This window comes from Phyllostomus discolor, chromosome 14, assembly GCF_004126475.2.
Source record: "Phyllostomus discolor isolate MPI-MPIP mPhyDis1 chromosome 14, mPhyDis1.pri.v3, whole genome shotgun sequence".
In the NCBI taxonomy this organism is placed as follows: Eukaryota; Metazoa; Chordata; class Mammalia; order Chiroptera; family Phyllostomidae; genus Phyllostomus; species Phyllostomus discolor.
Window position 1 is genome coordinate 3,254,722 of NC_040916.2, and position 26,479 is coordinate 3,281,200.

At 44.1% G+C, this 26,479-nt stretch overlaps 1 protein-coding gene across 7 annotated transcripts in view; it reads left to right on the forward strand.

Annotated features, from left to right (window-relative positions):
* ATP2B4 (ATPase plasma membrane Ca2+ transporting 4) overlaps positions 1-26,479 on the forward strand; it is a 103,328-nt gene that overhangs the window by 30,246 nt on the left and 46,603 nt on the right. For all 7 annotated transcript variants that reach the window (XM_036015266.1, XM_028530862.2, XM_036015270.1 and 4 more), the window contains exon 2: positions 15,175-15,819. In XM_036015266.1, coding sequence (XP_035871159.1) covers positions 15,627-15,819 — 193 coding nt within the window. In that variant the 5' untranslated portion in view covers positions 15,175-15,626. The remainder of the gene's footprint in view (positions 1-15,174; positions 15,820-26,479) is intronic.

A 26,479-nucleotide genomic window follows, 5' to 3' on the forward strand; every position in this document is an offset into this window, starting at 1 on the left:
TACAGATTACTTTGCATCATCGACATCTGCCTATATCCAGCTTTCCAGTCTATATTCTACATCTTTTTGTCCCAGTGCCCAGCATAGTGTTTGACTCATAGATGCTTCACTGTAGAATATAATACAATGTAAAATTTTATTAGACTTTCCCCAAAGTTCCCTGAATGGCTATGATTCTGGGATGCAGTTGGCAGGAGAAGTGGGGTATCTGATTCCTGAAAAAGCCAGGAACTTACTAGCTAGTGTGATTACTAGTGATGAACTGGTGATTAGGTCTGGCCTGCCTTTTAGCTTGTGGTCATTTGACCCCTGGTCCCCTCTGCTTTGAAAAAGATAGCAGGGCATACATGGTACTGACCCTACAATGGTGCCACAGTCGCTGCTTCTGGGAGCCAAGTTGGCACCAGCTCTGGAGGAGGAGGAGGCATTGTACAATGCAGAAGGCTGCCCAGGAGTATGAAAGGGAACTCCTTAGCCAGGTGGCTCTGCTCAGCTAACAGCTCCTGCTGGGAGAACATGGTAGCATTTTGGCTCCTGACACTGTTCCGCCCATCTGGCTCCTTTAGAACTAGAATTGAAGACTCCTGACCAGAGGACCTGGGAAGGTGGTACGCTGCTGCCAGTTTAGGGAGTGGACAGTGGTGTGGGTCTCAGTTCTGGGCAACAGCACCTATACACATCACTTCTGAGGATAGTTATCTCACCAGTTTTCTTGCAGGCAGAATTCAAAGCCTTTGGAGGACCTTGCCTTTCTCAAAGCAGCTCATTTAGCCTCCGGTTTCCCTGCCTCCTACGTTAGCTCAGTTGAGCTATCTGATATAGGGAAGTGCTCATTTTCCTATTTACTTCCTAGGTTTATCTCACCCCGTACTAGTGCCGTTTCATTCTATAAATGGGATCTTCCACCCTGGCCTCTCCAGGAAGAATGGGAACTGTCAGGAGTGCCCATTTTCTTTCCTCTGTAACCTTCTGTGACCCTCTCATTTTACCATATTCCCCTCCTGTCTTGGCTCTTGAAACTATTCCCATAGGAAGAAGAAGGTAGTTCATCCTCCCACCCCTTTTCAGGGCCAAACCTCTATTTGTTATCTTGGAAACCATGGCAACACAGCCTAAGAGGCCACTTCTACCATCTTGGAAGTTAATGTTGCAAAGCCTTGTGCTCCTCGCTACGAGCTCTCTAGAACTTTTTTCCAAAGGGGCACAGGAGCCTCTGATTTTTCAGATCTGCTATAAGCAGGATGTTTTAAACTAACCAACCCCTAGATAATTCTTTTACGAGTGGGTTAGGAATGGGAGCAATGTTCTCTGTAGGACCTGAAGTATGAATATAGTAACATTAGCTGGAAGTCTGGAAGAGTATTCTGGAATGTGGTCTACACTTGTGTGTGTGTGTGTGTGTGTGCTTTTCATCTTTCCCCTTCTCACACTCAATTACTCAGAAGACTGGTGTTGGAGGTGGTTATCTTACAGCTTACACCAACTTTTTTCTGCTTTTTCTTCCCCTTGACATGTTTGTCCTTCTTGCTTGGGTGCTACCTTTTAAAGCCGCAAGCTGGGAATCCAGGCAGATGGGATGATTAACTGCAGGAGCCCAGTAGACAAATTCCACAGCCTTAGACGGCAAAGTTTCCATAGCCTCACTGCTGTGGGACTTCCCCCACAAAGGAGTTCTCTTTCTTGAGCTGGCTGTTGGAGGAGGGAGAGGGGAGAGCAGGCTGGTGTGTCCTTGGCTACTCTGGATTTGACTGCTTGCAGATGGGAGAGTTCAGTGTCTGAAACCCTGAAGGGAGGGCACTGCCCCCGTCCCCCCTCTCAGAAAAGGTGTGTTCTCTGGGTGATGGAGATCTTACTGATTTCCACCAGCTGGCCAGGGTGTGTGAGACTGGAGAAGCTGGGAAGAGTGCTCCTGCAGACTTTTGTATATAAAAGCAAATGTGAGACAAATAGTGTGAGATGCCTACTAAGGTCTTGCTCTGCTGGGTTAGGGTGCCTTTTGCTGCTATTCCTCCTTGTCCCTTCTTTGAGTCCTTAAATTTTTGCATAGCAGTGGGGAGACCTGAAAGAAGGCAGCTGTGTCACCAGGGTGTTCAAGTTAGCCTCCCTATGCCTTCTTCCTACCCAAGCTTTACCGGCTCATAGTAGAATTGAGGTGTGACAGTAGTACCATCTTGTAGCTTGTAGTTAGGAAGGGTTAGCTTATCATGCTCAGTTCTTGAATTTCCAATTTGTATGGGAGCATTTAAAGGAGCCAGAGTACTTATCAAATATCCCAGCCCCTTCCTATTCATCGGACCACTTCCCTATTTATGATGGATTGGAAACTTTGTTGAGCATACTAAATCCTGACTTTAGTTTTTAATTCATAGGAATATTGTCATATCCTTCCTTTTCCTCCATCTCTGTTAGGGCCCCTCATTTCTGAGTCCATTAGCAATTTGCCTCTGCTTCCAGCATAGTTAGATGCTACATATTTGACTTAGCCAGGCAAGCTTCAGGTAGATTTGGGAAAGTTCAGATTGCCTCATAGAGTTTGTCTTGTGTGCCTTTGGCCCATTATCCAAGACCCCTAACCATGGCAGCCCCACAAGTGCCTGATGGCACTTACTTCTTAACATATTTATATTCCTTCCACTATTTGAGCCAGTGTGGACTAGACAGGGCTGACTGGTTTCAGAAATTACCCAGGTAAGGAGAATGGAATTCCATTCAAGTATACTATCTCTGGAGAGGTGTAAAAGAGAGAATAAGAGAGATTTGGAGATTGAGGTAGGTAGTGGGGGAGAGATAGAGAGATAGACGTTTAGACAGATAGAGAATAGAAGGAGAGAGGAAGACAGGGAGAGATAGGGAAAAGGATATACATAGGTCTGAAAAACAAAGTGAGAAGTTTGGGAATGAGGTATACAGAGAAAAATGAGGAGGTGGAAAGAGTTTGGTACTAGGTATTTTTCCCATGATTTCTGGCAGCTCAGTGCTTCAGAAATAATCTAGAAAACATCCTTTCTTGCCACTTCCTACAGAACTCCCCACCACCACCATCACCATAGTCCTCCTCCCCTGTCTTTTCTCAGAGGCTTTGCAGTGGTGTTTAAAATGCTGTATGTGGGAGTTTAGAATCAAATAGGTGTTGAGAGAACTTCAAGTCTTTATGTTTCCTTTTGCATCTCCATAGAGAGTGGACGATTTGCACAGTGATAGCTGGTCTCCCTTCTGCCTATACCAGAAAAGCCCTGTGCTATGTCCTGGAGAATAAGCAAAATATGCCTTCAGTCCATTCAGTCTACCAACTCCAGGGCCCAAAGAGAGAGGGGGTGGAGAGGGGGCAAGTGCTGAAAGAGTGTTTCCGGGGACTTACAGATAACTGATTCTCTCTGGAGATGGCCAGAGAAAGATGGCTCATTCATTAACGCCGCATGTTAGGTCAGGCACTGGGGCAGAGATTGGGATAGAGAGGTAATACAACCTTTCTGTTCACTTAGAATAATACACAGTACCTTCCACTTTCTCTTCCCTGTGACTTCCATAAATGATGGCCAGCTGAGGTTGAGTCACCTTTATCTTCTGCCCTTTGTCTCTTTCAACAATGGGCCCTGTGCCCATCACCATGGATCCTGAACCCTTGAGTAAATAGATATTCTTTCTAGCCCATGATTTTTGGAAATTTACTCTACTTTGGTGGCTCTGAAGCATGTCTTTGTCTTTTTATATATTCCCAAGTAATGGCCACTCAGCTTGAGTTAATACCCTAAGACTCACTGACACACCGACAAACAGACACACTGGTGTCTGGGGCACTGGCTCACCTGTGGTGCCTTCCTACTGGTTTCCTTCCAGCTGTCCAGGATGGTGCCCATACTGAACCCTTTCCTCATCCTCTCCCATCTCCTTTCCTGCCCTGCAGAACAGTGGGATGCTGGCGACAGTTGGTTTGACAGGCTTAGAAACCATGCCTGCTTTGCTCTTTTGACCTCCAGGTGCTGCCAAGACTGATTTCTTTCCCAAGTTCTGATTTTCCCATCAAGACTTTGTCAGCTAACCATTGCTGTCAGCTAGGACTTTGACTGCTCCAAGGGCAGTAGAGGGTGCTTCCCTGATGGAAGCGGCAGCAGCCACCCCATACCCCTGCTTTCTTTCCTCCCCGTGGGGTTTGTTCTCAGTGATACCCTATCAGAGCTGTGGTGGCATCTAACAGGCATTTGGTTAAAATCTCAGATGGAAGGAGTCAGAACAGTCTGTGGGATTTTCTCTTCTTACCCCTGCCCTAACTTTACTTTTATTTGATTAATGTGCCCATCTACAGTTGGGATGGGGGGTGGAGTTCTCCTCCTAAAGGCCTACCAATTCAAAGGAACTGGAATAAAGTGAAGAAAGAGGGATGGTAAAATCCTGCATCATCTTTTGTATTCCAACTGACTGTTTCTGGAAGGTGATTCTTTTTCTCTTACTTAGATGTCAGTTAGTGATCGACAGCCTATAGCATATTTATCAAAGTCAGTATACACTTCCAGCTTAGTTGTGTGTGTGACTCCAATGGCAATTTCTGACCACTCTCTACCCCCTCTGCCAAAAACTTTTCCCCGGTGCCTGGGGCCCTGGAGACATATGTGTCCCAGGAGGAATCAGCCTCACTTTAGATCATTCTTCAGAATCTGAATCTTGAATGCTGACTCCTTGGTGCTGGCTAAAATTGTAAATCTTGTTGTGCAGGACCTCACTAAGGAGTGACAACAGGATGAGAGTTCTCTGTACAGGTGGAGGAAAAACATGGTCCTGTCACAGGCACCACTGGAGGTCATTCCCTTCAGCCCTCCAGCAGGGAGTGGCCAGGCTCCACGCTGGGCAGCACTGCACGCATGGGACTGGGGAACTCTGCTTTGAGGCTCTCTTCCCATGACCCCTGGTGGAATCCTCAGTATCTTCATCCTGATGACACTGGCAGCCAGTGGGGGATGGTGGAGAGGGGTAGGGGTGTGAAGAATGCTGCTGGCTGGAGCCTGGCTTTGACAGGAAGAATACCCAGTGGTTTTGTCTTCTGTCAATAATGTAAGTGGTGTAGAGATAAGAAGACCCTGAGTTTTGGCTTTTCTGCATGATGAGCTGAGACAGAGGTACGTGTGCACCAGAAGCTCTACCTTCCCTTCTCTGGAGGAACTCACCCTCTCAGCCGTGCTCCTCACTTCAGGCTTCTCCTTGCTGGCTCAAGTCCTGAGCTGTATTTTCTGGCTCTATTCTTTTTGTTCCTGAGAAAATTGTGATGGCTCTTTTTTATTTTTATTTTTTAAGCTCTTTTAGGGGGCTGGGAAAGGAAAACTTTAAAATAATAAAAAACAGACCACTCTGCCATTACAGGCACATAAATAGCTGCACCGTGGCCAGGCTGCACACTCACTTTGCCATAGCAACCTAAACCGAGTGTTTACAGCAGCTTGTCACCAACTGCAAAACAGCAGCTGCTGCTGCCCGCCAGCTGCGTCCTTGCACTGCCTTGCGCCCCCTCAGAGCAGTGGGCAGATGCCCCCCACATAGAGGTTTTATAGGAGGTCATGAGCCAGCCCTTCTAGAGGGCCTTGGGGGTGGCAGGGAAAAGGCAGCCTGGGTCTGGATGTGCCGTGGAGCAGTAAGGCCTGGGGAGCCTGAAGTGAGTGGTGGGTGTCTTTTGTTCTCTCATTTTCCTCCTCCAGCTCTCATCTCCTGCAGGCCGGGGAAACAGGAGTGCAGGGGGTGCTTAATGCCACCTGAGTCAGAAGGGGGTCTGGGTGTTTCTCTGACCCTGGTGAGGGAACTCGTTTTAACTTTCTGAATAAATCTTGGCTTCTGCTACAGCCTGCCAAGGGAACACTGTTTTCTCACAGGAGAGGGGCTTCCCTTGGGAAGGTCAGGGGTCTCTCTGGGGAAGGGAACTGCCCTGAGATAAAGGGAAGCAGAGCATCCTGGGAGGGCCAGAAGAGGGAGAGGGAAAAGCAGGAGATAGAAGACAAGACCCTCCTGTACCTCGCCTGTCGGCCTAGCTGTGGGGCAGTGTTTGGACTGGACCCCATTCAAAGCCTTAAAGTGAGTTAGCCTTATCTTGTTGGAAGTTGTCATGGCATTGTTTGCAGAGATGCTTCATAACTTCTGCAGTGTTAGACAGTGTCACCCTCAGACCAGCAGTGTCAGCATCTTCTTGTTAGGGAACTTGTTAGAACTTGTAGGGCCCCACCCTAGGACTCCTAATGCAGAAACTCTGGGAGTTGGCCCAGCAATAGGCTTTAACCAGCCCTCCTGGGATCATAGTGCACACTCAAGTTTGAAAGCCACTGCTCTGAAGCACCATACAAGTGCAAGGGAATGTGATCGGTCTACTTTCTCAAGCCCCAGGCTGACTTGTGGCTCCTGTCTGTGCAGTGAGTGAACCAGCAAGAGTGGAACTAGGGCAGCGAGGTGACCGGTTACTAGGGAGTGCTCCCAGCTCTCTTTCCTGGTAAATACCCTCTTCTCAGCATGGAGTTCTTGCCCATTTGCCTGAAACTTCCTGAAAACAGCTGGGCTGAGAAAAGACTGGGATAGGCAAAGTGTGTGGTTCTCTGTACTCTGTACAGGTGAACAATCACAGAGGGGAGGAAGGTAATGGTGCTGGCCAGATGTGATGTCTAGTGTGTGGCACTCCAACTAGCGTCTGGGCCACACAGGAATGTTATTTTGCTTCCTCTCTTTCTGAGTCCCTAGAGAAAGAGCAGCTGCCCACAGTAATCCCTTTTGGTGGATGAGATGTGGCCTCCTCAGTCTGTGGCCAGGCAGCTTTCTCCTTACTCCTGAGAGCTCCAACAGAACCTAAGCCCTGGGAGCAAAAAGATCCTGACCCAGTAGCCAAGGGAGACTGACCTCCCTCTCCCTCTCCATGAGCATGGCATGATTTTGCTGAAATTTGTTTCCAAAAATAACTCAGGATCCAATCCAGCTCCTAAAAAGCCCTTTGTTCCCTTGGAACCAAAATGTGGAACAACCACAGCAGCCCCAAGAAAGGCAATCTGTGTTGCCCAAGAGTGAACATACTAGATATTTGAATGTTACTGCTCAAGGCCTGCCTCCTGTCTGCTAGCCTAGTAGCTTCCTGTCCCAGGTCCAAGGAGCTGCACCTTACTTAGCGTGAAAGACAAAACTTGGCTAACTCATATCCTGAGCATTTCCCACAATAAGAGGGGAGGGATCAAGAGAAGCTGCCAGCACCACTTTAATCAAACAACAGACCTTCTTGATGGCACTGTCACTGCCACCTGAAATCAGCTCTGTCCTCCTTAACTGAAGGAAATGGTCGGTATTTCTGTTTCATCCTCTACAGGTTTTTTCTTTTAAACTCTAGCTTGCTGTGAACACCCCCACACTCCTGAGTCACAGGAGGCCATAGAGGTGACCTGGGACAGTATGACTCAGATTAGTATTTGGAAAAGGGTACATTCCCCATGGCTTTGGGGCTGAGAGACTGCCCTTTCTCATCTTGATATATTGATGCTATTTTGGGAATGGAGGGGGAGGGAAGGAGGCATTGCCCTCTCAAGCATATTCCTGGTTTGGTTTCCTGATCGATGCCATGCAGCTCCTTGTCTTCATCTTGATCAACAGGCTAAGTGATCAGGAACGGACTGGCAACCTTGGTTCAATTCTTGGTATCACTTTTTTGAGAATGTTTATGCTATCTATGGGCCCTACCTTCTCCCTGCCCCCTGAAGCCATCTGGCTAGAACTGATAAGTTTTGTCTTCATTGTCATAACATACCTTAGACCATACAACTCTTCCGGGTCTAAAAGTTTCAGCCTCATGGTATGTTTTATTTTTATTCTTTTAGACCTCAGGTGTAGAGTGAGTGCTGAGTTGAGCAGCAATGGACTCATGGCCCATTATTATTAGCTTATGCCCGTTCCTGTATGCTCAGTGTTTCCCCATACTCCATGTCCATTCCCTTTCTTGCTTTTGAGCAGCATTCTAATATATCTTTTTGTTTAAATATGTCCCTTAAAATGTATAGAATTACTTTATCCCTGGCTGGTGTACCTCAGTGGATTGAACGTGGGCCTGTGAACCAAAGGGTCACTGGTTCTATTCCCAGTCATGGCACATGCTTGGGTTGCGGGCCAGGTCCCCAGTTTGGGGTACTCGAGAGGCAACCACATGTTGATGTTTCTCTCCCTCCCTTTCTCCTCCCCTCCCCCTCTCTCTAAAAATAAATTAGTTAAATCTTTTTAAAAATGTATAGAATTACTTTACATGCCTGTGTTTTTAATTTGTGTAAAAGCTGTTACAGCACCTTTCCCCTGCCCCCCACTAAGCACTGTTTTTAAGATCACCAATATTGTCTTGCATATCTCTAATCTGTGTTTCTAACTGTTGTGTAATATCCCCTGTTATCTAGTTTATTCATCACTGGGAGAGGAGATCCCAGGTTGCCTTCAGTTCTCTGTCATCACAAACAATGTTCCACAGAACATCCTTGCACACGTCCCCTTCTGGACCTGCGTCAGAATTTCTCTGGAAGATGCACCCTGGAGTAGATGACTGGGTCCAGGGTGTGCATTGGCTTAGCTTGCCCAAGAAGTACCAGGTGGCTCTGGGGAAAAGGGATAAATTCTGGGTCCCTGAGACCCAGAGGTTGAAAGTGACACATTTTTTCCAGACAGATGCTTCAGTTTTGGTACTACATTTCTGACGCTGAATTAAAAACACTGTCAGGGTAGCAGACTTAGGGAGGGGCAGGGTAAGTGCCACATGTGCATGTGTGTTTGCTGTGCTCAAGCCCCACCTCCTAATCAGGAAGTGGTGTTCTCTCTTTAGGAAGGGCTGAGAATTAGCGTAAGGTTCCAGGCCCACAGGCCCCAGTGTGATGTCCTGTGATCAGTGCAGAGGCCTGGTTTTGGTGCCGCACCCCTCATTGGGCTTCCTGGCATGGGCCTGGTAGCTGCTGATGGTAACAGGTGGTGCTGCCCAGCACCTGAACTTTAGCCAATGTGTTCTGTCTCTGACCTTCTTCCCACATGCTTCTGTATAACCTCAGTAGATTGAAGGGGAGGGTACATGCTCAAGTCTGCTTCTGCAAGCCAGCAGGCATTAGAGGAACAACGAGGGCAGGCCGGCATGGGGAAGCAAGGCAGACCTGGGACCACAGTGAAGATGGCTACCAGTCCTGAGTGGTGGGAATTAGCAAGGGTGGGCTAGAATCTGGGTCATGGAAGTAAGGGCTGTAATGAGGAGGGAGCAGAGCAGCCTCTGTGTGGAGTTTGGACCTTCTGAGAAAAGGGCCAGCTAGGGCGGGGTGGAGATGGGGTTATTTCAGACTCTGCAGCCTGCTCATTGAGAAACTTGCAGCTTTCTTGACAGGGTGTGGCCCTGAAAAGCACAGGAGTACCTGAGAGAAGGAGTAAAGCTTAAGACCCTGGAGGTGCTGGCACAGGAAATGCCCCTCCTGGAGAAAGGAGAGAATCTAGAGCAGGATCCCTCTGAGCTTCTTCCAAGTCACTACGGGTTGCAAGGCCCAGGGTATGAGATGATAAGAGTGGGAGAACCCCTGAACCCCACTCCTGGGATCTCCAAGTGCGAATTGGATATGCTTGGAGTCATGCCAGTCAGAGCCAACTATATTCTGGCTGGGGAGATACTATATGTGTTGGATTGGGGATGAGCCAGGGAGTTTGTCCCTGATAAGCCCTGGATCTACCCCTGCACCTTCCCGGCAAGTACAAAGAAGTTAAGGAAGTGCTTCCCTGACCTGTTACAGGGGCAAGGGGCAGATAGGTTTATGTGGATCTTCTCATCAAGCTCTAGGAAGTGAATCCATAGCTTTGTTCCCATTTCCCTAGTGTCCTTGTACTTGAGGCAGGGAGGCTTTGAATCCAGACAAGGGCACACATCCTAGCTTTCTGGATCTGTGTTCCCCTATTTCCCTGCTATGAAACTGGGTGCCCTCCTTAAAGGGTTGTTGGTGAGGATCCAGTGAAACAATGGATGTCATAATGATAATATGTACTGTGTATGGACCAGCCACTACATAGCCACTATGCTAAGCACTATATAATAGTACGTGTGTGTATTTGTGTGTGTATGTGCATATATATACATATATGATTTTTCTCTAATTTTCACGTAAAGCCTAATGCATGGTACCTGGCTCATTGCAGGTGCTCAATGGATATTATTTCCTTCCCTTCCCAACCCCACCTGGGATGAGGAAGGGAGCATCTGGATCAAAGAAAAGAGAACAGGTTTTGCTTTGGAGGGCTGGGGGTGTGGCCCTGAAGCAGATTTCATATTTCAGTCTGGTGCAGTCTAACGGGGTCGGGGGACAGCAGTGAGGACAGCCTGCCTTCCCATCGCTCTCCACTGCACCCCCAGTCTTCCCATCTTCATCCTCAGGACCCGCATAGTAGTGATGCTGGCACTCCAAGCATCTCTAATGCCACCGCTGCCTTGCTCCTGAGCATAAGCTCTCAGCCCAGTGAGGAGAGCAGGGGAGGGCAGGGAACAACAGTCTGCTCTATTGAGCAGCCCTGCCTGCAGCCCAGAGGCCAGAGCTGAGTGTAGGTGCTTATTATTATTCCAAACAGGTCTGGCTGCAGTGCTGCCCTAGCCAGAAGCCCTAGCCCCTGGCCCCTCCTGTTTCCTTTTTCCCACCTCCATTCATACTGCATTTCTCAGGCACTCATACTGCATTTGATAGGTGCCTTTGGCAGGGGAAACTCGGGGGTGGGTTCCTTTCAGAACCTGGTAATACCCTACTCTATGCCCTACAGAGGATTTACCTTTCTTCCTCGCATCCTGGAGATCTCTCTCTTCTTTAGCACCCTGGGAAATTTTCCTATAGTAAGGGAGGACAAAATTGGACAAAATTGGAGGAAACAGAGCGTCCAACTATTGCTTATGATTGGTGGCTTAAGCCATGGCGTTCTTGTCCCAAGCAGGTCCTCTTTTCTGTAACTTGCTAATGAGCCTAGCTGTGGACTGACTTATCAGGAAGTATGGGGTGTTTACTTCTCAGGAATGTATGGGAACAGGAGGTAGGTTCTATTTTACCCTCACTGCCTGGGATATCATGGAGGTGATTCTGAAAGAGAAGAGCAAGGATAAGAGTGAGCATTACCTTTAAATGAAAATGGGTATTTTCTGTGCCCAAGAATTTCTAAGTATATTTGTTACTCTATTCCCCACACCCTTTTTGCCACACAACTAATTGGCGATAAAGCAAATTTGCCATAAAAGATAAAATAATGAAAAATAAAAGAAGGACATTAAAAAGGATATAATGAAACATGAAAAATTAAGAACAAAATTTAAAAGACTTTATTGAGAAAAATGGAAATACGTGTCTTTCATTCATAGGAATATACTTTGTTGTTGTCGTTGTTGTTGTTATTGTTGATTTGTCTCCTTGTTAGGCATGGCACTTTTTCTGCTAAAATTGCAGCCCAGAGGCCACCCTTAATAAAGAGGCTCTCTTTATTAAGAGAGGTACCCATTTGCACAGCCTGGTAAACTTTTGGTTTCGGTGAGTGGAAGGGCTGACTGTGCTCACTGAAGGCTTTGCAAACTGATCTGTGATCATTTTCTGGTAGAGTGTACAATCTGGTGCTACATGGAGCTTCATAATGTGCTTTACAGGTAGTTACTATCATCTATTATTTTAAGACTGCCATGTCTACTCATCACTGTACATTGTGAGGGCTGAGGTTTATGTAATATAAGAATTGGCATAACTACAAGAACTTCATCCATGGAGAAATGAAACCAAACTGACAACTCACTTAAATGCATGAAGTCTGCCAAACATAAACCAAACTGTCTTCTAGTGATTTGATCTTTTATGGCAAAATTGCCTTATGGCTAATTTTTTTAGTTGTGTGTCAAAAATTCTTGCACCAAAGATGTACACAGGGAAGCTACCAGCACAACCCCAGAAATGCCTGCATTTTAAAGGACCTTTTATGTGCTTGTCAGAAAATGAGGAGGTTCAGACTCAGGAAAGGAATAAAGTATAACAAACAAAAACACCAGGCAGTCAAGGTCACTGACTTGCCAAAGACCAAATCCTTTTTTATCTCCTTGGACATCAGTGTCTTCATCTATAAGAGGGAGAGGAGGACACACAGCTGCCCTACCTAGAATTGATATGACAGTGCTTTCATGTGTCATTACAAATTATAGAACACATTACAGGACTTTAGGAGGAAAACAAATTAAAATGATTTTATGATCATGTATGATTTCTTGGCCCTGCAGGAAGGGATGAGAGACTTCACTCATCCACCCTGTCATCCCTTAAGCTGGCAAAATGCTAGAAACAGGGAATGAGAACATACCTTACCCAGAATGCTCGGAGCCAAATGATTAATTCTGACGTGACAAGAGGTGTTACCTCCCAGGCGTCTGAGCGCGCTGCATCTTGAGGTGGAGGTAGCATGAACACTTACAGATTATTCTTTGCCAGTTGCCTAATAAGGTTAGGGGCTAGACAAGCTCAGCAATTGCAGTGAGCTCATATTCTAAGAGCTCAGAAAGAAATATGGGCACCTGCTACACCTCTGAATCCTGGACGAACTTCCATGGAGAAATAAACTGGGCTCCCAGCTAAGCACTGCCCCTTTGACTCTGTGCCAGCAACTTAGTGTTTGACCTCTTGAGTATGTGTCTCTAGAGCAACTTGAAGCAGACAACAAACCTCATTTTTCCCCACATGCCCCATGTGTTCTAATCTTAAGTGACTTTTTCTCATTGGTTGCCTATGTTAAGGCACAAAAAGAAAGAAGCTCTCCTCTTTGATATCTTGAGGAGAGATTCAAAGTAAGGAATTTCTGACTTAGGCTGTTCCTTCTTCTCTAGACATCCAAGGATATATAGCCTAATGGCTATTGCTAGTGAAGCATTGTTGGAATTTTCCAGTCTCCCTCTGGACAGGAAAGATGGAGAGACACATGGAATTTATTGCCCTTCTGCTTAAATGACTAGATAACAAAGTTCATTAAGATCAAATTCAGCTTTCTTCTACTACTTGAGTATCCTATACTAGATATTAGGCATCTTTCATTTAAGATTCCCAAGCACAGTTTCTATCTATAATCCCATTCCTTCATCACTTTTTTAGGATGGTGTGAAAAGGTATGGATGATTCTTCCCCCAGGTTAAGATGGAAGAAGGAACTGAGCCATAAGAAGGCTAAGTGAGTTGCCCAAAGGGTACCTGGGAAGATGGTAAATCTGGTTCTAAGGCTGCTACTGATTATTCAATAAAAAAATTTAGCTGAATGCCCACCCTGTGCAGGCTCTCCTGTAGGCACTGGGGTAAAGTAGTGAACAAGATGAGTAAAATCCTTGCCTTCATGGAACAAACATTGTAGTGGGTGGAGACAACGAAAATAAAATGGGATTTTCAGTTTATCACTCTATCGGCGCTATTCTCAACATCCCCTTGAAAGCTTGAGTTCCTCATAAAAATCAACAAGGGCTTCTTGCTACTATAGCCCTTCCCACTGCTTCAGAACAAGTTCCAAGGAGAGGCTGAACTGGAGGGAAAATTCTGTGGTACTGTTACCTCTGCGCCAGTCTGAATGAAAGGAACTGGACACAGGGCCTCAGGTTCTTTCCAGACCTCCTTGTTCCCCAGGATTCTCTGATGACATCTAAAGAGAAAAGGGGTATGATATTTAAAAAATAATAACAACAAAAAACCTGCTTGCTTAACCCTTTGTAGGTCAAAGTAACTCTAAAAATCTGACAGAAGGAGGCAGCAAAAGGCCCACTGGGAGAGGGGGGTCTGTTATCACCTCTATCCCAAGGGATCCTGCTGAGAACAGAATCGATTGGAATCAGCAGGATTTTTGGCCACCTGGGATTTTTGAAAAAGTAATTGATGAAAGAGTCAAGTCCCTATCTGATAGTTCTTACACTTCTTTCTTCACCTTCTAGAAGTGACGGTGTCCTCTATTTATTAGAGAGAGGCTGACTAGAGCTCCTTCTTGCTACCCTCTGGTAACTGAACTGAAATCAATAGGGACTGTTTAACCAAGGCTGGGCCTCCGGGGTTCCGGTTCAGGAAGAGCCTCAGCAGGTCCTTCATGACACACAGAAGCCACTCTCTGAAGCTGAAGCGGAGAACAGGGCTCATGATAAGCCCTCTTTCCGCCTTCAGCCTCCGTATCCTCACCTACACATAGCTCTGCTCCTCCTCCCAGGCATCATGTGTGAGAGCTAACACATGCCTTTCTGAGGGGCATGATGATTGGAGAACCTCTGGGGCCCACTCATGCAGAGGCAAACTTTGCTTTCCTGCTAACCAACTATGTTCCACTAGGGCTTTTTTGGCCCTAGGCTCTATCTGAATCAAAAGCTGCCCTATCCCTGCCACGCCAGAGAAACTTTAACTCTCTTGGGCTTCAAACTCACTCTTTCCTCCTCAGACGTCCTTCTGCCTCCCTATGTAAAAAGGTTCCACCCTGTTTCACCAACTGCCAGAATATTTTCCTCTCCTTTTCTCAAATGCGTTTTGGAGGAGGGTGGGGCTTAGCTCCAACACCTGAACTTCCATGCCTAATCTGTTGACAACTGCAGCGAGCTGCAGAATTTCCATACAGCTGGAGGCTGAGTTGTCTGTGGGGCCTCAGAGGATTTGGGCATCTTGCATCAGGTTGTCCTCCCACTTTGTAAATGTATGTGTTGGGAGTAGGGAAGGGTTTGGAGCATGGGGGAGAGTGGCAGACTAGCAGGCCATCCTCTGGAGCACTCGTGTCTGGACTCCTTTTCTGACCTCTTCTCACCTATTAGAAGTGAGATCAAAATGAAAGGATTCTGTAGTGGGACCCCCAAATAGACAGGGAGAATATCAGAGCCATGAATGGTCATAACCTTGTATTTCCAAGTTTCTGAAGTTGTGGGCTTTGTGTTGCTTGGTCTGGGAGAGATAAGATATGAAGGCCAGGGTGTATCTGAAATTACATCCTTGCATTGGACTCTACAGGCTCCTGGGGCCTCTGAGAGAAGAAAGGGACTCTCTGGAATTAGTTTACTCAGCTCAGGATTCCACTATCAGTTCAGGTCAGGCACCAACTGTCACCTCTACCCTTGTGCTAGAAGGAGTATCTCTTGCCTTTGCAGGTTCTGGTTCACCATGGCTACTCTAATTGTTTCTTTTTGTCTGTCTTTGAATCTTTATTTCAGAGATCCAGTTGTCACTGGTATCCAGAGAGCCCTCCTCATCCTCCTGCTGCTTCTCTACCACTGCAGTTGCTGTTTGTTGCTAAGGTTGCCTCCATGGTAACGTGCACATCCTGTTTACACCTCCATCTGGGCAAGTTGGTCTAAGCTAGGAACCTACCTACCCTGGACAACCACTGCCATCACCACCTGGGGACACCAATCATCGTGACACGTGGTCCGGCTTCCACTCAGTTCCCCCATCCTCTTCCTTTTCTTGCTACCAAGCTTCATAAGGAAACAGGATCTGGGCTAAGGCTCTGAAGCTTATTGCACAAGATATAGTCAATCTGTTTTCTAACTGGGTTCCCACAGAAGTAAGAAGTAGGAAGAAGGCAGAGAAGCAAGACACCCTGGTCAGTTGAAGGGAAACTTCACATTTTCTCTAACTGAGGGCCTTGGGAACAGCAGGCAAAATGACAAGCCAAACAGAACATGCCTCGCCGGCCAACTCAATGGTTGAGAGCCATGAAGGGGACTTTGGCTGCTCAGTAATGGACCTAAGGAAGCTCATGGAGCTGCGTTCAACTGATGCAGTGAACCAGATCAACGTCCACTATGGAGGTGTACTGAATCTCTGTCGAAGGCTGAAAACCAACCCTGTGGAAGGTAAAGGCCATGTCAGGAGTGGGGAATTGGGGGAAGGTGGCTAGTGTTAAAAACTGTTTTTCCAGCTTCTAAAGGATATTGGTGTATCTGTGCCTAGTGGGGAAAGTATGATATATGAAGCACTAAAAGGAGGTGAGGCCATAGGGAGCCATTTTCCCCCCCAGACATGGTGTCTGGGGAATGTGGTATTCTCTGGAAATCATTCTTTCCTCCTTTCCCTGTATCCATGCACAGAAACGAGGGTATTTATCTCTATTTTGGAAATAGTTATGTTAGAGATGCTTTCATCATTAAATAATTACCAAGTCTCTTATTCTGTGTCTGCCTTTGATAGCAGCAGTTTAACATAATTCTTCCCCGTGCTGATCTTACAGTGTGATTGGGGAGGATAGGCACAACAAAAAAAATGAGTAAGTCTTTCTACCTAATGTAGCATTTCTCTAACATGTACACTTTGTACCCACCAAATTTTTTAATTACTCCCGATTCCTATTATGGAATTATTGATGATTTTTTCAAGCCCGCCCGATGCACTTTTAATATAGGTCTTCTTAATCTATACTTAAAAAAGATTGAAAAAATACAGCTTTATGCTTACATGGCTCAGCCCAGTTGCCCAGTGAGCCATGGTAATATGAAATTTTGCCCCATCAGCATGGAGAGAGGACAAAAATGAACCATGCTTTCTTTATTTTTGCCTGGTGTCAGCATCTGTGTTACAGGTTCTTGTTAATCCTAATGGTCAGTCAGGCCATGGTTATATAGAATGAGATGGAGCAAAGATCTTATCTTTAGAAGCCTTCAGCCTCTCGAGGTACACTATTTATTGATGAGCCATCCATGGAAGCTGCATCATATTTCTTAACAGTTCTAAGGGTTCTTTGGGGTTTCTATTTTATTTTTTATTTATTTATTTTTAGAGAGAGGGGAAAGGAGGTAGAAAGAGAGAGAAATATCGATGTGTGAGAGAAACATCAATCTATTGTGCCCCAACTGGGGTGACTGAACCCACAACCCACGCATATACCCCGACTGGGAATCAAATCATGACCTTTTGCTTTGCAGAATGATGTCCAACCAACTGAGCCACGCTAATGAGGGCCTTTAAGGTTTTTTTGAAAAGTGAGGGGGAGAGATTTTTATCTAGATAACTGTTCATTGCCCGAGCCTTGCTTTCTTTGCAGTCTGAGAGAGCTGCTGTACATGTTTTCTTTACTTCTAGAATTCAGTTTCCTGTCTTACAGGCTTTGATTCAATTATTAGCTCTACTATTTACTAGTTGAATATCATTAAACAGTTTACTCGGCCTCTCTGAGTCTGTTTCTTTGAGAGTTATTGGGATTAAATACTATAATGTATGTACTGTAATCAAGTATAAATGGGGATTCAATACATTAGTTGCCTTGGATTAAAATGGAGCCCACGAGTCTGAAGATATTTGCAGCCACTGTCTACTTCCCCCATTCACCTCTTAAGGTCAAAAAGAGATCTGGTCGAGATGGCAGAGCTTAGTTACTTTCATGTGGCTCAGTCTTTGCCTTCTGGCTGGTCCCTAATAACAGCTCTTTGGCACTGCCTATTTCTTGTCAGCTAAATTTCTTTATTTGGCCACTCTTGTGGTAATATTGACCTTAAAGAGAGACTGTTCCTATTAGGTTTTTACTGATATAATGCACCCATTAGAATTGAGACAGGATATTTCTTTTTCCCTTTCTATCCTGTTCTTGATCCCTTTGGTCAGTTGTTTCTCTCAGAAAGTGAAACTCAGGAGTTCAAATAAGCTCCTAATAAGAGGATTCAAGCCCTGGCTGGCGTAGGTCAGTGGATTGAGTGTGGGCTGCAAACCAAAGTGTTGCAGGTTCAATTTCCAGTCAGGGTACGTGTTTGGGTTGCAGGCCATGACCCCCAGCAACTGCACATTGATGTTTCTCTCTCTCTCTCTCTCTCTCTCTCTCTCTCTCTCTCTCTCTCTCTCTCTCTCTCCCTCCCTTCCTTCTCTAAAAAATAAATAAATAAAATCTTTAAAAAAAAAAAGAATCCTGAATTCCTTAGTCCCTGGCTGGCGTAGCTCAGTGGATTGAGTGTGGGCTGCGAACCAAAGTGTCGCAGGTTCGATTCCCAACCAGGGTACATGCCTGGGTTGCAGGCCATAACCCCCAGCAACCGCACATTGATGTTTCTCTCTCTCTATCTCCCTCCTTTCCCTCTCTAAAAATAAATAAATAAAATCTTTTAAAAAAAAGAGGATTCAGATTTCTTCCCAAATTTCCAAATCCTTTGTCATAACTGCTGCTGTTTACTTTCTGGTTCCTAGAGAGTTTCCGTTCCCGAAGGCCAACATATGTTCTACCTTAATCTGAACTTTAGATATCGCATGTTACAGATGTGGTTAATGCTCTTAGATTCTCCCCCAGTCCGATTTCAGACTGAGAGTTGAAAGCCTCCCTTTTGGATAGTAGGTGCCTCTGTTGCCACAGACCCTGGTCATGCCTAGATCACCGCACCTCCACTGTTGGCACAGTTGTCCACTGCCATTCTCCTGCTTCTTAGATCACAAATATGTATCTTGATTTGTTTCAGTGTAAGACTTATCATGATGCTGGTCCTTCAGCTGGGTAGTTAGGGTATCAGAAAACAACTCTTCCATGAGTAATTTTTAGCTCCCCAACGCCAACAATGACCTCCTCATGTGCGAGGGGTAGGACAAGACACCAGCTATGACACAGGAGTCTCTCCTTAGACAAGGATGATGCTGAGCTGTTTAGTTGGGCAGGCCAAGAGAAGAACATCAGCATCAGGTGCCCCACTGAGCTGATGCTAGAAAAAGCCAGCCTATTCACAGAAGACCACACTGAGGTGCCTGATAGCCTAGCATAGTTTTGTCACCTGTGGGAGGTTCCTGTGGGCTAATAATAAGAATAAAGAAATTTACTTGGTGCTTGAATTCTGTTGGTTGGAAACCAAGATGAGATAAGATTGGAAAGATTAATTGCTAGAGTATGACCCTTCTCCTTTATTTTTCGTTAGTTGACAGCACTTAAGTATAGATGGACAGTATTTTTAAAACCATGTCTATTAACATGAGACCTTACAGAACTTGGAGTTTATAACATTTCTGTCAAAAACATGTTTTTATTTTTTTAATCTTCTTTCTAGTTTACATTCCATGTTATTTTGTGTTAGTTTCATGTGTATAGCATAGTGGTTATATAGTCCAATACTTTACAAACTGTTCCTCCTGATATTTTCAGTACCCATCTGGCACCATATATATTATTGCAATATTATTGACTATATTCCCTATGCTGTACTTTACATCCTCAGGACTATTTTGTAACTACCCATTAGTACTTTTTAAGCCCTTCACCCAGTCCCCCAGCCTATCCCCTACTCTGGCAACCAACTGGTTCTCTGTATCTATGAATCTGTTTCAGTTTTATTCATTTATTTCACACTTTGGATTCCACCTGAGTAAAATCATGATATTTGTGTTTCTCTGACTGATTTATTTCACTTAGCATAATACCTTCCACATCACTGCAAACAGTAACATTTCATCCTTTTTTCTGGCTGAGTAATATTCTATTGTATATATGTACCACAGCTTTTTTGTTCACTCATCTGTTGATGGACACTTGGATTGCTTCTCTATCTTGACTAAGGTAAATAACACTGCATTGAACATAGGGGTCATGTGTTCTTTCACATTACTGTTTTGGGTTTCTTGGGATATATGCCCAGAAGAAGAATCCCTAGGTCATAAGGCAATTCCATTTTTAATTTTTTGAGGAATCTCCATACTGTTTTCCATAGTGGCTGCACCAGTCTGCATTCCCACCAACATTGCACTAGGGTTCCCTTTTGTTTTCTCCGCGTCTTCACCAACACTTGTTTTTTGTTGATTTAGTAATGATAGCCACTCTGACACATGCAAGAGGATATAGCATTGTGGTTTTCATTTGTGTTTCTCTGATGATTAGTGACACTGAGTATCTTTTCTTCTGTCTATTGGCAATCTCTATGCCCTCTTTGGAGAAGTGTCTATTCAGGTCCTCTGCTCATTTTTTAATTGGATTATTTGTTTTTTTGGTGTTGAGTTGTGTGACTTCTTTACAAACTTTGGATATTAACCCCTTATTGGATGTATCACTGGGGGAATGTCTTCTCATTCCGTAGGTTGTCTTTTCACCTTGCTGATGGTTTCCTTTGCTGTGCAAAAACTTTAGTTTGATATAGCCCCATTCGTTTATTTTTTTTATTTTGTTTCCCTTGCTTGAGGTGACATATCAGAAAAATATCACTAAGAGAAATGTCAGAGATTCTACTGCCTATGTTTTCTTCTAATATGTATGCTTTCTTTTTTTATGGTTTCAGGTCTTACATTTAAGTCTTTAATTCATTTTGAATTTATTGTACATGATGTAAAAAGATGGTCTAGTTTCACTTTTTGCATTTATCTGTCCAGTTTTCCCAACACCATTTATTGAATAGGCTGTCTTTTCCCCACTGTATGTTCTTGCCTCCCCCTGTCAAATATAAATTGACCATTACAAGAGTGAGTTTATGTCTGGGCTGTCTATTCTGTTTCATTGATCTGTATGTCTGTTTTTATGCTGGTACCATGATGTTTTTTCATTACTGTAGCCTTATAGTATAGTTTGATATCAGGTAGTATAATACCTCCAACTTGGTTCTTCTTTCTCAAGATTTCTGCGGCTATTTGGGGTCTTTTGTTGTTTCATATAATTTTATATGAAACATAAATTCGTAAATTATGTTGTTTCATAATTTTTGGATTATTTGTTCTAGTTCTGTGTAAACGCCATTGGTATTTTGATAGGAATTGTGTTGAATCTGTAAGTTTCTTTGAGTAATATGGACATCTTAATGTTAATTCTTCCTATCCATGAGCATGGTATATGCTTCCATTTATTTGTATCTTCTTCAATTCCTTTCTTCAGTGTCTTATCATTTTCAGAGTATAGATCTTTACCTCATTGATTAAATTTATTCATAAGGTTTTTTTTTTGAGACAGTTGTAACTGACATCGTTTTCTTAGTTTCTGTTTCTAATAGTTTATTATTGATGTATAAAGATGCAATTGATATCTGAATATTTACTTTGTATCCTTCTACTCTACTGAATTCATTTACCAGCCTGTTAGTTTTTTGGTGGAATATTTAGGGTTCTCCATATACAGTATTATGTCATCTGCAAATAATGACAGTTTTACTTCTTTCCCAGTTTGGATTCCTTTTATTTCTTCTTCTTGTCTGATTGCTGTGGCTAGGACTTTCAGTACTGTGTTGAATAAGAGTGGTGAAAGTAAACATCCTTCAGGGGAGAGTAGAGGGAATTTCAGGGGACATTGGGAAGGGTTCACGGGAACAAACTTAAAGGACACATGGTCAAAAACTAGGGGGAGGGTGGTAATGGGAGGGAAGTGGGGACGGGTAGGAGGGGGGCTGGACTGGTAGTAAAAAGGAGAAAACTGTATTTGAACAATGATTAAAATAAAATTTAAAAAAAAGAAAGTAAACATCCTTGTCTTTTTCCTGATCTTAAGGAAAATCCATTTGTTTTTCCCCATTGAATATGACACTCACTGTAGATTTTTCATATGTGGCCTTTATGATGTTGAGGTTTGTTCCTTCTTTTCCCCATTTGGTGAGAGTTTTTTTTATCATAAATGGGTACTGGATTTTGTCAGATGCTTTTTCTGCATCTGTTGATATGATATATGATTTTTTATTCTTCATTTTGTTTATGTGGTATATCATGTTAATTGATTTTCAGATATTATACCAACCTTGTATCTCAGGAATAAATACCATTTGATCATGATGTATGATCTTTCTAATGTATTGCTGAATTTAGTTTGCTAATGTTTTATTGAGGTTTTTGCATCTATGTTCAGGCATATTGGCGTATAATTTTTTTCTTTGTAGTGTCTTTATCTGGTTTTGAAGTTAAGATAATGCTGACCATATAAAATGAACTTGGGAGTCTTCCTTACTCTTGAATTTTTGGAATAATTTCGGAAGGATTGATGTTAGTTCATCTTTGAATGTTTGGCAAAATTCACCTGTAAAGCCATCCAGGCCAGGACTTTTGTTCTTTGAGAGTTTTTTGATTACTACTTCTATTTTTACTTTGATTTCATAATCAGTCTGTTCAGATTTTTGTGTTTCTTCTTGATTTGGTTTTGAAAGATTGTATATTTCTAGGAATTTATCCTTTCTTCCAGATTTTCCAAGTTGTTGGCATGTAATTGTTCATAATATTTTCTTATAATCTTTTGTATTTCTGTGGTATCAGTTGTTACTTCTTTTTCCTAACATGGCTTTATTATTGCAGACTTACACCATTCCAGAGGCAGATGAGACTTAATTTTAATTCTTTTTCTCCCTTTGTCTCTCTCCCTTTGTGTTTTAACAGGCCAAAAGGTTTAAATTATTTGCCTAAACCCTTACCACAGTGTAGAACACAATGGACTATTTCATGTTTTCTGACTCATAGTCCTTTACTGCTCTGCTGCTCCATGCTAGACCAGCAACAGGGAATCTCAAAGCATGGATAATTTAAGCTTGTTTGTATTTGTTAACATAAGAACATCCAAACCTGTAGAGAATTTTTAGTAGAGTTTACTTGAGCCAAACTGATGATGTGCCTAGAAGCAAGACCTCAGACGCTCTTGACAGAGAATGGCAGCTTTGCAGCTTCTTTTATATATTTGGAATTAAGGAGGGAACATAGGAAGATTGCATGAAGGTGAAAGAAAGCAAGGCAGGGAAATTTCTGGGAATGGATTACAGAATGTATCAATTCTTCTTTCCCCATAGAACTTTTGCATATTGGTCCTCAGCTGTGCTGCCCTTTTTAGGAGAAAAAAAAAGATGTTTTATAAGGAGCAGCCAACAATAAGGAGAAGGTCTATGCCCTGACCTGAAAGGGCAGAGAAGGGAAGCCTTAAGTAAGGAATAAATCATTTATCGGTGGGCTTTGTTCAGAAATGTAAACGCTATTCCTGTTAAATTTGGATCTAGGAGAATGTTGGTGGGGATTCTATTTCATATTGCCTCTGTACTCTGCTCCTTCTTATCTCCTCTGCAGAGCTGTGAGTGTGACAGTCAGATACAGAGGGCTTTCAATGCCCTTACAACCACATTCAACAACAATTTAATATCTAGCAGGTGCTCGACACAATGGTGAGCACAACAGGCACAGTTCTTCCTTCCATAGAGCTTAGACTACAAGAAAATACACAGAAATTAATGCAATTTCTGAAATGTTGTCATAGTGCTATGGTGGATGTTGTGGGAGCACCAAGTATGGGGACCTAGGCCGAAGGGATTGCGGTGGATGGGAGGACGCCTGGGAGTTGGAGATAAGAATCCTGTTCCATCTGCTTGCCTAGGGAATCTCTTGCCTGGCTATACTCTATAATTGTGGGGGGAGAATGAACTTTCCTCTACCCTCATAGTTCTTCTGTCTGGTCTGATAATCAAATAGAGATAAGAAAGATTAGCAAGAGAAAACAGCCAAATCTAATACATACATATGTATGGAAACCCCACATGCATACTGTGTCTGGGTACCCCGCATACATGAGAGAGTCAGAGACCCCACATACAGGAGAGGTTCAGAGATAGAAAGGAGGATTGAGGTATGTGAGAGCTGGGGATCAGGAAAGGTGCCTTGGGGGCTTCAAAGGGTTGTTACAGGATAATAAGAAGAACAAATGTTTAGTAAATAAAAGTTTGTTCTGCATATGAGTAGGTCAAAATGTTATCTCCCATAAGCTCTTATTTATGAGGGAGGCTCCTAGCTCAAGTTATTCTAGCAGTTAGAATAACTTTCTCTTGAGCCTGAAGCTAAAACTGCCTTTAGCTCAGAAAAATCCACATACTACAGAAGCACATCTTTGGGTGGCTTGTTCTGAACCCCATATAATTGCTACCACTTACTGAATGTTCCTGGCAGAGGGTGTGAGCATCTTTGCCTTGCAGAGTCACTGAGCATCTACTAGGTTTAGGGAGCTGAGATTCTCTTGGGGAATAAATGCCAGGAGGGAAAGAATCTGCTTCAAGACAGTCAGCCCAACCCTGGCTGGTATAGCTTAGTGGGTTGAGTGCAGGCTACAAATCAAAGCATCGCAGGTTCGATTCCCAGTCAGGGCACATGCCTGGGTCGCAGGCCATGGCCCCCAGCAACTGCACATTGATGTTTCTCTCTCTCTCTCTTTCTCCCTCCCTTCCCTCTCTAAAAATAAATAAATAAAATCTTTTTTTAAAAAAGTAAGCAAAATGAGCAAATTTGTTTTCAAAAAAAAGACAGCCCAAGTTACAATTTTGGTTCATTAACTGCAGGATTTAGGTTAATATCTCCTCCATCTTAAGATTTTTGAGGTTTAACTGTTACCATGTTTTCTGAGGTCAGCAGCCCATTCTACCAAGAATTGTTCATTTTTCCACAAACTGGGACATACCAGGATTGGGCTATTTATCACTGTGGCAGATTGAAATTTCTAATAGAATTGTCTAGTACATTGAACACATAGTCCCAATAAATGTTCACCTACAACACTACTGTATTAGTACTTCTAACACTAATATTACTTACCTAATAAGATATGCAAGAAATAAAAATGTATGAAGTAATAGAAAAAGTCCTAGTATTTTTCCATGCATCAACAGATGGATGCACACCCCCTACTTAGAGATCACTGCTTTAGAGAATGTTAGTGTTAATGGGGAATGTACAGGAACTGGACGAATGAATATGGGATGGAACGGGTATGAGAAGATAGGCAGCTGGCTTCTTTGAGATGTTCCTCCCTGTCTCTGGTTTAGAATATCCATCTTATGAGCTCATCAAATTTAGGATAGAAGCACAGCAGAACTTCCTCTCTTTCCTCATGCCTACTGCCCCATAGCCATCACCTTGAACCCTTGTCCCAGTTATACTAAGATGCCAAATAAATTATCCTAAAAACAATTTATGTGGGCATGACTGCAGAGATTGACAATCTGCAGAGGTCACACTTTGGGCAGATATGTTAGCCCTGGTTCAAGATATCAGAGAGTCCTGACCCGTGTGGCTCACAGCTGGGCAGCGGGTTTGATCCTGATCGATGTTTCTCTCTCATATCAATTTTTCTCTCCCTCTTTTCCTCCCTCCCTTTCCCTCTCTCTAAAAAATAAATAAATAAAAAATTTTTTAAAAAGATGTGAGAGAGACTCAAAAGAATATCTCGGAAAGAGGGGTCGGGGTGGAAGTGGACAGACCAGCTCAAACAGCCAGAAAGCAGCTATGCCATGATATGAGTAGTTCAGGCCAAGTCCAGTAGCTTCATAAAAGAAATATTTAGTACTTGGTAGAGGAGTAGGAAAGGTTTTCACAAAACCTAGGGGAAGCAGCATCCACAGCCATATGGTAGATGATTGAGAAAAACAGGAGAGTAAAAGTGCCCTCCCCTTTGTTCCTCCTCCCACGGCTGGGAGTGCTCTGCCTGGTTCGAGTTACTACTGCCTAGGAAGGAATTAGGCCAACAGTGCATGACAGCTGTGGGCCTTCTCTTGCTAGCCCAACCCCACGCTCTGTGAATTCTTTTCTACCCAGCCCCTCCTTGCCCACAGCTGGACTTCTGAGTTAGCTGGCATAATGCTACCAGGCAGGGGACAGAGAAATCTTGATGGGGACAGTGGTTAAATCATCCTGAACCTGAGCACCCACCCTGATTTCTCCTCGTCCACCAGGCCTGGAAGCCTCTGTGCTGCATTCCTTTGGCAGCTCTGCAGAAACTGTTGCAACCTTTGTTTTGATTTGAACCTTCTTGTTGCTGTCTTACACTGAACCATCAGCTGCGGGTGGGAAAAAAGATGGCATTCATTCCCTCTTTTACCCAGGCACTGCTGTAGGCCCTGGAAGTGGGGCTTTCACTTGTTTTATTGAGCTTTGAGGCATGAGCACTGGGGAGTGTGACCCGGATGGAAGCAAGAGCACACAGAATGGGAGTAGAGGGCTGAGGAGGGCCCTTGGGGAGCTCGTTCTTCTCTGTCACAGGGTTGGAGTGCTCAAAACAGGCATAGAGCAGGGGACCAGATAAGCGGGGTGTTTCCTAAGGAAGTGCCCACCTCAGTGGGTGTTTTGGAAGACAATGAGGGCACTCTTCTCTTAAGCCTGCCATCCTTTTGCTATGACCCGGAGGGGATTGCTCTGTCTCTAGGGGCTGGAAGTCCAGAGGATAGAGAACACATCCCCACCCTGTGGGTGTGTTAATTGGAGAAGCTGAAAGTATGGAAACTTCTGGTTAGCCACAGGAGAGGCTGGCTAAAGCCTCTAGGATTCTATATAAATTTGAAGCTATCTCCCATAGTCCCCTAATCCAGAGCTTTTAAGGAAGGGCTTGAAAGGTATTCTGATGTCTATTCTTTTCATGTATCAGAGAGGACTGCTTTCAGATCGACCCAGAGGAACCTGTCCCTTGTACTTTCTGTGTGGGAGAAGATTCGGCTGTCTCTTTGGCAAGGTGTCATAACTCAGACAGCTGGGAAGTCCCTCCTGAGGCCCAGCCTAGCCCCACCCTTTCTGAGGCTGAGCTGGTTCTGATAAGGGTGCCTCTGCGAACAGTCCTGGGCCTCCGGGGGAGACTGGCCC